Source organism: Macrobrachium nipponense, chromosome 5 (assembly GCF_015104395.2).
Source record: "Macrobrachium nipponense isolate FS-2020 chromosome 5, ASM1510439v2, whole genome shotgun sequence".
NCBI classification, from domain to species: Eukaryota; Metazoa; Arthropoda; class Malacostraca; order Decapoda; family Palaemonidae; genus Macrobrachium; species Macrobrachium nipponense.
In genome coordinates, this window is record NC_061107.1 from 87,252,092 (window position 1) to 87,264,591 (window position 12,500).

The window sequence follows — 12,500 nt, forward strand, 5'->3', positions numbered from 1 at the left end:
TCCCTCAGGAAGTTCGATCGTGAACTGCAAAAAAAATTTCATATTCCCATCAGTATTCACGACTCTGGTGTTCCTCCCATGACTGGGACCTCGACATTAACTGTTATCATAGGAGACGTTAATGACAATGAAATGAAAAGGGGGAAGAAAGAAGTCTTATTTTACAGTTATAAAGGTAGAGCACATGAAACAAAGGTCGGTCGTGTTTATGTTTGGGATCCAGATGATTGGGATATAGAAGATAAAAAGTTTACCTGGGCGATGAATCCCCACCCTAACTTCCACCTGAATGAAGACAGCGGAATGATTACCATGAAATATGCGACCAGCGAAACTTCGTATGAACTCGAGTTTTATGCTCAAGATACCAGTCACTTGCAGGTAAAAATAGAGGCCAAAGTTACTGTACACGTGAGGCATGTGTCTGATACTGCTATAAAAAATGCCGGGTCTGTTCGGATTGAGGGAATTTCTGATGAAGAATTTATCAGTCAGTGGAATGACAGAACTAGAAACCCCAAACGCAGTATTGCTGAGTTTTTCCAGGAAAAACTTGCAAATATTTTTGAAGTAAGTCCGCACAGCATTGACTTGTTCAGTATTCAGTCGAGAAAAAGAACTCCACCAGAGACCGATATTTTATTTTCAATCTTCGACTCCCGTTACTTTACGTCGGTTGAATTAAATGGCTTGCTCATGATGCACAAAGACGAAATTGAAAACCAACTAGGCTTGAATATCATCATGATAGGGATAGACGAGTGTTTGCCTGAAAACCATCATTGTTCTGGTTCCTGTACAAGTAAGTTAGAAGTGCTCAAACCCCAGTATTTAGTGGATGCCAACAGAACTGCGTTTGTGGGTGTGCGAACGAAAGTGTTACCCGAATGCACGTGCAGTGCGAGAAATTTTTCTGAAACGGAATCCTGCCGTCCAAATCCATGCTATAACGATGGACAATGCGTACCAGACGAGTTCGGCGTCCGCTGTGACTGCCCAGAAGGGTTTAACGGACCAAGATGCCAGTTATTATCTAGAAGTTTTCAAGGAAATGGCTTCGCTTGGTTCCCCCCTTTGAAGACATGTGAAAGTTCCCATCTAAGTGTCGAATTTCTAACTGTAGAATCTCAAGGATTAATTTTCTATAACGGTCCCCTGTTCTCAAATAGTCTGAGTAAGCAATTTTTGAAGGATTTCATAGCGTTGGAGGTAACAGAGGGCAAACTGAGGTTTTTCATTAATTTTGGATCAGGCACATTACAGCTGAACGTGATTGCTTCTGGTACTTTGAATGATGGCAAGTGGCACAAAGCTGACATCTTCTGGGATAGAGAGGTAAAGGTTCAATGCTCATTGTAAGGTATGCTAGAACTTGTGAAGTTTCTGACTGTGGCTGACATGGGTTTCATTCAACGGGAATTAAGTGAATATTTAATTAGTATTCACCCGCAACATGGGCCTACCGTATGTAGAAAAAACAATTTCAAATATTTCATGAACAGAGACGAAGACAAATATTATGCTTATTACATATGCTTGATACTCTCAGACGAAATTTCACCTGCGAAGTTATTAAACAGGTTTTCAGTAATCATACTATAATGGGCGTAATGTCTGTCTGTCTGTCTCTCTGTCTATCATTCAATCACGGCTAAACGGCTGGTCAGATGGGCATGAAACTTGGCAGGGTTATGGTGGGGACCCCTAAGATGGTTTGTAATGGGGTTTCATCCAACCTAACCCCACTCCTTTGTAGGGGGTGGGGGTGGGAAGGGATTCCCTGAAACGGAGCTGTTTCTGGCCGTGAAACGAGCCGGTTATTCCCGTAGACTTAGTTACTTTACGATTTTTCATACATAATTTCTGTACAACTTCCCCGGGGAAAGTCGCGAATATTTCAGCTCGGACACAATAGAAGATGAAAATTATCATCAATATCCGCAAGATTTTTTGAATAACTTAAATCCATAGGGACTGCCAGTGCACAAAATAATGTTGAAGTACTGCCCGGTATTGTTGCTTCGGAATTTCGATCCTGCCAATGGACATAATAAAAAGGAAACTGACAAGTTCCTACTTTCTACTCTTTTTTGGAAGACACAGGATCATAAGAACATTTATCAGTAGCCATAACGCACTGACATACAAGTTGCGTCTTTGCAGTAACATAATGAAAAGAAAGATACTTTATTATTCGTATTACCGCGCAAAGTAATTGACAAAGAAACGAATCAATCAAGATCCCTGTTCCGTTGAATTAAAGTCACCGACAAGGAGAGAGAGAGAGAGAGAGAGAGAGAGAGAGAGAGAGAGAGCCATTTAACGACATTAATGGACTACACTTTTATAATTTCATCTTGCTATCGAAAAATGAGAGAGAGAAAGAGAGAGGAGATAATTTGTGATTTGAGAGCTAAGTAATCCGATAATTCCATCACCGTCTTCGTTACTTGACTTACATTGAAAGAGAGAGAGAGAGAATCATTAAAAGAGGGTAAACAATAATGAATACGAACTTCTTTACGTTCATTGATCGTCCCTTCACTTACTTTAAGAGAAAGAGAGAGAGAGAGAGAGAGAGAGAGAGAGAATATCATTAAAAGAGGGTAAAGAACAATGAATAAGAATTTCTCTGCGTTCAGTGATCGTCCCTTGAATTACATTACGAGAGAGAGAGAGAGAGAGAGAGAGAGAGAGAGAGACTATTCGTGTAATCGCCCTTATTTTAATATTGCTGAACAAATAGTACATATAAATTTTTCACTTCTGCACCCGTATTTTATCACCCATCATAGATGGGTAAGTTTGCTAGTTCATGTAATACTGCGATAGATATATATTCCACTTAAATTAGGTACCCGAGTCCATGAAGCACCACTTAAATGAAACTGGAATATCTTCAGCTTCCCATAGTGAATAACACATAACCACATTTACTAGATGTAACAAAATTTCTATTTGACAGCGAGTTTTGAAGTGAATAACACGTAATCATATTGAATGTTAAAAAATTTCTATTTGACAGCGAGTTTTTAAACTATTCATTACCCAATAATGATCATTTAACTTTCTAACAATTCTATAACTATCAAATAAAGTTTACAGCATCATATGTAGATTATATCTCATAAATCTATTTCTCACGTAAAATTTTATGATCAAAGTAAAATAATAAATGTTACTATAGTTGTTTAAAGTGTATTTATTTTCATATTTCTTTAATAATCAAGTATGTATTATTTTTGTACAAAAAAGGAGATATTATTGCACGTTTATTCCATTTCTCTGTTGGGATTCAAAACTAATAAGATGTATTTTCAGACAGCAAGGGTAGTTGTAGATCAGTGTGCTGACGCTGTGGTTTCTGAAACCAGCAAAAGGGATCACAGGGCGGACCTCTCATCGTGCCAGGCCTTCGGGAGACTGCCTCCATTCAACGAATATATAAATCTAAACAGCCCACTGCAAGTTGGGGGCTTAGCTCAACACCCTGGGCTTCTTAGAAATCTCTACCCTGAAGATGAGACGCCCCTGGGGCAACCTTTTCAGGGCTGCATCAGAAACCTGATGATAAACAGCCATTTGTATGACTTCGCCAGTCCGGGCCTGCAGAGAAACAGTGAAAGTGGATGCTCCCAGTTTGAGAGATCCTGTCACAATAACTCCTCTCAGTCATGGTGTGGCCCCAACGGCGTTTGCGATGGCTCCATTACCGAGCCTTTCTGTTCGTGCAACCCTGGCTGGACGGGACCTTACTGCGATGAGCCGACTGTCCCAGCCTTTTTTGAATCTCAATCCTACGTCAAGTATTCATTGTCCTTTCAGCCCAATCCTTTTCGCACGAGTTTTCAATTGAGGTTCAGGACTTGGGAGGGCAATGGTGAATTAATCCGATTATCTGACCACCTCAGTCAAGGACTTGGTATTCTCGAAATTAGAGATGGGAACTTGCAGTATCGTTTTATTTTGAACAGCTCAAAAGAACAGAGACTGTGCCTTTCATTTGTCGCTGTGAATGATGGGAAGTGGCATGTTGCCAGAGTTGAGAGATTTGGACCGGTGGTTATGCTTTTCCTAGATGGCGGAGAAGGAAGGAGATATAATGAAACCTCCATATTCTCAGGCCCCATGCTGATGAATGTTGACGAGCAAGAAGGCCTGTATGTCGGTGGGAGAGTTCTTTATACTAGTGCTAACGTCTTCTCCGTGTACAATGATTATAATCTTGGTAATTATTTTTTCCACAAAATGTCTTGAAAATGAAATCTAACTGAATCTATTTGCCCCGTGGATGAAATGATATACTTATCTTGCTTCTGAATTCATTTATGCTTGATGTTACCCTGGAAAGGTTGTGAGGTCTCCTGTCTGGAAATTTCAGGCTGCTTAGACGATCTTCGAGTTGAGGGTAAAGCCCTCCCCTTGCCTCCGGGGCTTACTGGAACCCAGTGGGCACAAGTAACTGTGTTCCACAACCTTGCTTCGGGGTGTATTTCTCCTAACCAGTGCCTTAATATAACCTGCATTGCGCCACTCATTTGCAAGGACCTTTGGATGAAACACGAATGTGGGTAAGAACATTTTTTTTCCCAAGTCGTTATACCTATGGAAGTAATTAGTAATACATATAGCCATTAACTGCTCTTTACTTATTTCTTAAATAACTGTCACGTTAAGCCGAAACCAACGGTCTTTCTGTAATATTTTTTTTTCTTTTTTGTGTGAGTTTTAATAGAAAGCTATAAATATCTTTTTTGATAATCATCATCATCATCACTGTTACAATAATAAACTATTCAAAAAACAAAACTTTCATTTTTCTCTTGAAAGGATACGGGGAGAGCCTTTGAGGATATCTGTAAATTGTTTATAGATATTTACCTAACAACATTAACCTAAAACATTACTCTTTCCCATGTACCTCGCAATCAACCAAACCAAAATTAAGTGTTTGTTTGATAAAAAACCTCAAAGGCTGATCACTGATCAGATCTGCTGAAGGCGTCCACCTAATGCATGATAACCTCTTGAAATGACTTCATTGCCTTTATTTGTCAGTTGCCCAGAAGGGACTTTGCTCTCGAAAGACCATCGAGTTTGCCTTGATGAAGACGAATGCCTTTCTAGTCCATGCAAGAATGGGGGTATATGCTACAATCAGCAGCCATCCTACGTTTGCCGGTGCCCTGACGGGTATGAAGGCATCAACTGTGAAATGATAAAGGAGATAAGTTCATCACCCCCTAGTCTGCCTGCTCTGGCTGCTATTACCGTCTGCCTCATAACAGTAGTGGGTAAGGAGAGTGATGAATTTATGAATGAGTAGCACTACAGATTTTTTTCAAGTTTGATTATCATCATTAAATAAATCGAATTCTCGCAACTTGGGAATATAATATGAGATTAACAAGTAATACACGTTTAATTTAATGTAACAGGTTTTCCCATGAACGATTTCTTTCAACAGAAACTTCAGTTTCAAAGAGACCTTACACACACTTATTCGATTGTCCCAACTCTTTCACTTCTTTAACAGTACCTTTTGCTCATAGTATTATATCGTATCCTTAATGATTCATTCAACAGCCTTGCTGGCTGCCTTTTTGTTTTGTCTGCACCTCAGAAGACAACGGATCCAGCAGAGGGAATCTGAGAAGAAGAGGCAGAGCGCTGACGTTCAGCTCGGAAGTAAACGTTCTGTCGAAGGAGAGATGACAGTTCTTGACCTTACCGCGATGAACATAGCACCTGTCTCCGTGGTCACGAATGGCGGGAACTTCTTAAGAGGCAAAACGCAAGGTGATTAAGCCTGATTAAGCCCCTTCCAGACGAGGAGCAAAGACACGACGGGCATTCTGATTTGCCCGTAATATTCTCACTTTTCAACAGAGTTACCAGATCAAACAGTCCATGTGAGGCAGTAGTCATAGGCAGGCGAAGCTATGACTTGGACGACACTCGTGATCGCCATCCACTCACAGAATTGGTAACAGTGTCTGCTCGGCGTGCATTTGCCCCTCGTGTGGAAAGGGTCGGAGTGGTTCAACTGGTGTTACTTATATAGAACAGTTTATGAAACATGTCATCATTGCCTTGAAAGGTAATGATGAAACTTTTCATTCATTCATTACTAGCTTTTTTTTTTTTTTTTTTTTTGTACCGCACATGACAGCGAACGATCTTGTCAAGTGGTTCAACTGGATATAATTTACATGCCAGCTAACGATTTTGTCAAGTAGTTCAACTGGATATATTTTACATGGCAGCGAACGATCTTGTCAAGTGGTTCAACTGGATATATTTTACATGACAGCGAACGATCTTGTCAAGTGGTTCAACTAGATATATTTTACATGACAGCAAACGATCTTGTCAAGTGGTTCAACTGGATATGTTTTACATGACAGCAAACGATTCTTGTCGAGTGGTTCAACTGGATATATTTTACATGACAGCGGACGATCTTGTCAAGTGGTTCAACTGGATATGTTTTACATGACAGCGGACGATCTTGTCAAGTAGTTCAACTGGATATATATTTTCTATGGAGCTGTTAGTGAAATAGGTTACAAAGTTTCAGATAGACAGCTATATAAATGACATGGTGGTTATTTAGCCTAATTTGCATGAAAGTGTTGACAACTTTGATTGTGATTGACAGATTATCCCTATTCCTTTTGAAGACTGAACGACGGTCAACGCTAGCTTAGGATTAACAAGCTGTTTCGGATTTCAACTTTTATTATGACACTAAAAATCACACGTTATACACGATAATTACGAGTTTCAGGGAATTGTTTGATGTTGCCAACAGGTTGTTTTACATTTCAACTTTATCACGGCCCTAAAAATCACACGTCATAAAAATGACGTTATATACAAGTTTCAGGAAATTTTTTAATATTGCCAAACAGGCTATCTTATAATTCAAGTTTAGTGTATCATTAAAAATCACATATGATATGAAATAATAAGGCTTAGGAAACAGTGCAATATTGCGTCATAGCTTTGTCTGCATTGAGTACTCTTTTTATTTTTATTTTTAACTTTCCTAACGATCATAGTTTATTATAATAAGAAAGTGCTTGCTAATCCTTCTTTTGCTGCCACAGTAATAATCATATATTGATAATAATTCTTATGCTGTCAGAGCAATAACATAGTTAACAATAATTCTTATGCCATCCCAATAATAATCTAATCAATAAAAATTCCTATGCTATCAAAGTAATCATTTAATGAGTAATAATTTTTATCACAATGATACTTTAGTCAATAATGTTCTTGATGCTATCACAGCAAGAAATTAATGAATAAAATTCCGATGCAATCACAGTAATAATAAAAAAAATTCTTATGCTATCAAAGTTATACTTCAGTCAATGATGATTCTTACGTTATCACAGCAATACTTCAGTCAATGATAATTCTTACGCTATCGCTGTAATATTTCAGTAATAATCTAATCTCTGATTATTTTCATGCAATCACAGTAATAAGTCAGTCGATAATATTTCTTATGCTATCACAGTAATACTTTAGTCAATGATAATTCTTACACTATCAGTACTGCAGTCAATGATAATTCTTACACTATCAGTACTTCAGTCAATGATAATTCTTATGCTATCACAGTAATACTTCATTCAATAATAATCCTTATGCTATCACAGCAATAAACTATTGAATGAAAATTCCGATGAAATCACAGTAATAATTCAATCAATAATTATTTTCATGCTATCAAAGTAATAATTCAGTCGATAATAATTCTCATGCAACCACAGTCATACTCCAGTCAATAATAATTCTCATGCTATCACAGTAATACGTCGGTCAATGATAATGCTTACGCTATCACTGTAATATTTCAGTAAATGATAATTCTTATACTATCACAGTAATAATTCAGTCAGTAATAATCCTTATGCTATCACAGTAATAAACTAATTAATAAAAATTCCGAAGCAATCACATTAATAATCTAATCTATAATTATTTTCATGCTATCACAGTAATAATTCAGTCGATAATAATTCTTATGCTATGACACTGATGCTCCAGTCAATGATAATTCTTAAGCTATCACTGTAATATTTAAGTAAAGGATCATTCTTATTCTATCACAGTAATAATCTAGTCAATGATAATTCTTACGCTATCACAGTCAATAATAATTCTTATGCTATCACAGCAATAAATCAATGAATAAAAATTCCTTTGCAATCAGAGTAATAACAATTATTTTCATGCTACCACGATGACGATTTCATATCTCATTTTCTGGCGAATTTCTGGCAAACGTCTCTTCCTCTTTCCTGCAGACGTATCTCTGAGCAGCGGCATCACAAGCGTGGACGTCATCGTAAGCAATCACGAGGAAAACACTCTGGCGAATTCTCCACCACAGCCGCTCCACTGGGAAAACCTCTGTCACTACATCTGCGACGGCGGGGAATCTTCTGTCACCTACCTCCCGTCCCTTAGGTAATTTTAACTTTTCAGCATAATGAGAGAAGAAAGTTTCTTCATATAATCCGTCCTGTAGAAACTTATTCACTTTTCTCTCCGGATTCTGTTAGACTATTATCACTCTAAAACAATTCTCCTCGTATTTTAATAATTGACTTATATTTTTATCGACTTGTATACACACACACACATATATATATATACTTTATATATATATATATATATATATATATATATATATATATAGATATATATATTATATATAACTCTCTCTCTCTCTCTCTCTCTCTCTCTCTCTCTCTCTCTCTCTATATATATATATATATATATATATATATATATATATATATATATATATGTATATATATATGTGTGTGTGTATATATATATATATATATATATATATATATATATATATATATATATATATATATATATATATATATATGTATGTATGAATACACAAACACATTTATTACAGAAACCGATAAGTGCAAAAAGGAAGTCTGCGTATTTTTTCCCAGAATACCCGGAAACATAGGCGGCTGGTGACTGCAAAGCCAAGTAATCATGACCTTTAGTCCACAAAACTAAATGATGAAATAATCATGGACGAAACAAAAATAAAAGAAAAATGATGATGTAGATCCAAAGGAGGGATGGATCAAGAAGGAAGACAGTGCAGGGAGGAACATTTTTGTTAGGTCATCAATAACAGATGGAAGGAATAATTTAACTGACACCAGAAAATGAAGAAGTTTTTTTCGAATATAAATCAAGAGAAATGAAACTCAATGAGTGATTGTATGATCAGTAGAGTATGTGGATGTGGGTTTAATTTTGCAAATTGAAACATTCTCATGACATTCATTTCTCCTTTTGCAGCAACCAGCCCCAGGAGACAAAGTTTTGATAGACATGAAGAGTGAGCCTTCAAGAAATAACAGACCAGCAACATCACAGGATTGGGTGTTTCAGCTGTAGCTGCTACGAATCGCTCACCTGAGACCTTTCCTATTGGGTCTTTCAACATCTGAAAATCAGAACCTCCAGTTTTCGATTAATCCGATATCATCTTCAGTTATGTTGTCAAACTAATGGAAATTCTCCTATTGGGTTCAAACAATTCGTACTAAATACTGCTGTAGTAATGATAAAAAATTCCAATTGCAAATAACAATAATGAAATGTCTAATGCAGAAACTAACTGGGGAAGATTTTTCTATAGATGTTATATGTAAAATCAAACTAATTATTACAGATACCAAAGTCACTGAGGTTATAAATGACTCAGATTTACTGATGTCTCAGAGATGTGTCTCAATTTCTAATTATGCTAGCAATATAATTATTCATTTTCGTCATACTGACACCATTCAGGAATTTTTGATTCTGTTTAAATATCACTAACATCAGTAACTTGACAAATTGGGTTAAAGAAAATGCATATCATCGGTTATTAGTAGTATTCAAAGAGGACGTGACAAGATAAGGTATTAGCAAGAGCTAATTGTTGTCTGAATTACGCAAAGTCCCTTTAAGAAGCATGGAAAGCATTGCCATTCTTTAATAGGTGCCAAATCTCTGAGATGGGGGTAATCTAACTTGAAACCCCGAAATCATGAAGAATTTCCTTAAAAATCTAAGATAAAATTATGATTTTAGTAATAAAGTGCCTTTTAAACGTACTTTTTTCCATGACCTGATTGTAAAAATATAAATGGCATTTCTGGTTCTCGCAGAAACTAATGGTATAAGTGATTTCTCAAATATATATTAGAGAATTTTTATACTCTGTAACATCTCTCACTATGGATGTGTTTATACTTCACTGCATGTTGCATTTTATGACAATCAAATATATATATATATATATATATTATATATATATATAGTATATATATATATATATATATATATATATATATATATATATATATACATGCATATATATATATATATATATATATATATATATATATATATATATATATATATATATATATATATATATATATATATATATATATAGTATATGTATATACATATATATATATAATTATATATATAATATATTATATATATATATATATATATATATATATATATATATTCAATAGTACGTTTTTACATTTTAGCATTTCCTTATCATTTCTTTGGACAATCCACATATTCAGTGGCCGAGTAGATTACAAAAATAAACTATTTTCAGATTATGGCGTGTACATTCAGAATTTTCTGAAAGGATGTGTTTATACAACTGTTGCATAGAGACAAGTCTTCACTTGTGAATATTCTTAATGTAAAACAATTTAGCTTCTAGTTCATAATTACATATTTATCAATGTCAAATAAGTATTAAGTATAAGGAGAAGATCTAGTGTTCAAATGATACTATGAGAGCTTGGTGGGCAATTTGATAACTTCCAAGAGCCAACTTGTAAGTGATAATCATAACTCTTGAACCCATTCACGAAGTTTCCGCCACAAACTTGCGTGTTACCAGAAAGAAAGGCATTCTATAAAGAAGTTATGACAACCCTGGCATGCATATTGCGTGAGAAGAAGTATTTTGAGTGTTATTTCTCTTGAAAAATGATGAAATATTTCAACAGATTGCTTGTGTATCATTAGAAGACTGATCTTGACATATTCAGCTTGATATGGCATACTATCTGCCAAGATAGGTTTATGAAATTATCACAAATCATTGATACAACTGTTTGTAATTAAATTACTGTAATATGTACTTAGTGGACTGTAAATCAGTAAATATTTTTAATACGGAAATAGAACGTGCTTTGAATCGCTTTATCAATAACCTCATAAATATATACACTATTTACTAAAGCTTCGTTGCATAGGGCATCATAGAAAATCGCTCCCAAGAGATGTAATGTGCTTCTCGAATCCAAGAAATGTCCTTCTGAAGGAGGTATGTTAATTTCTACCATGTTACAAATTCAATGAATAGAAGTTGATTTTGCCTTAATCACTTTTTTACCATAAGAGTGAGTACAAATGCCCAGAAAGTATCAGCTTTAATTCTATTAGTTTGTTTGCTTGTATGGTGTTTTTACGTTGCATGGAACCAGTGGTTATTCAGGAGCGGAACCAACTGCTTTACCTGACTTCCGAACCATGTCGAGAGTGAACTTCTATCACCAGAAAAACACAGCTCTCACCCCTCAATGAAATGCCCGAGAATCGAACTCGAGGCCACCGACGTGGTACGCCAGCACTATACCGACCACGACGGCACTGAGGCGCTTAATTCTATTAGTCTTTTCTTTAAGACAGCAGCATTAAATCTAGTGAAGGATGACATACGACAAAACTTACGTGGATGTGGGAGGAGTATCTTTCAAGCTCCAGCGCCGTTAAAACTCTCGGGCGCACAAGATCTTTCTTGAGATCCAGAACAGAGTTCTGTTTATTCTCAAGAGGTGTGGTTGGTATTATAGGCCGTCCATGAGGTTGGTGTACCTGGACGGCCTAAAATAACAACCACACCAGTGGGGGAATACCCGAGCTATAACACCCACTTCAAACTATCAACACAGGTTAGGCCTAGAGTATCTCAACTCCTCAGGAATAGATGACGTCACCAGCCCATGACTTAATCCTAATAATAATAAAAAACCGAGTACAAATTTCCCAGGTTAGGCCTAGAGTATCTCAATGCCTCAGGAACAGATAACGTCACCAGTCTATGGCTTGATAATAACAATATCAAACGAAATACAAATTTCACAATCACGTCCTTACATTGAATTACAAATGTTTGAATGAAAAATAATATGGAACATTTCGTGAGTATCTTCACTGTCTGTCTTCAACCACTCACTCCCTCAAAAAGACTGTTTCTAATAGGGAAACAAGAAAGGAAAAAATGTCAACCACGATGTTAGCAAAGAAGAACCGGTAGTTTCAAGAAGCTACCTTCGTTTTCAGGGAACCAGGCGGCAAGACGTCCCAATTACCTGACTAATTGTGCTGTTCCTATGAAGTCTTACAGGCAACTGACA

General features: G+C 36.2%; 1 protein-coding gene across 1 annotated transcript in view; it reads left to right on the forward strand.

The window, feature by feature from the left end:
• Positions 1-10,298, forward strand: part of LOC135215847 (neural-cadherin-like) — a 16,661-nt gene extending 6,363 nt beyond the window's left edge. Inside the window, 7 exon segments of the mRNA XM_064250800.1 lie at positions 1-1,335; positions 3,322-4,228; positions 4,382-4,571; positions 5,059-5,294; positions 5,587-5,799; positions 8,325-8,487; positions 9,358-10,298. The exon segment at positions 1-1,335 is cut by the window's left edge and continues 938 nt beyond it. Of these exon segments, the coding sequence (XP_064106870.1) occupies positions 1-1,335; positions 3,322-4,228; positions 4,382-4,571; positions 5,059-5,294; positions 5,587-5,799; positions 8,325-8,487; positions 9,358-9,385 (3,072 nt within the window). The 3' untranslated portion in view covers positions 9,386-10,298.
• The last annotated feature ends 2,202 nt before the right edge of the window (positions 10,299-12,500 follow it).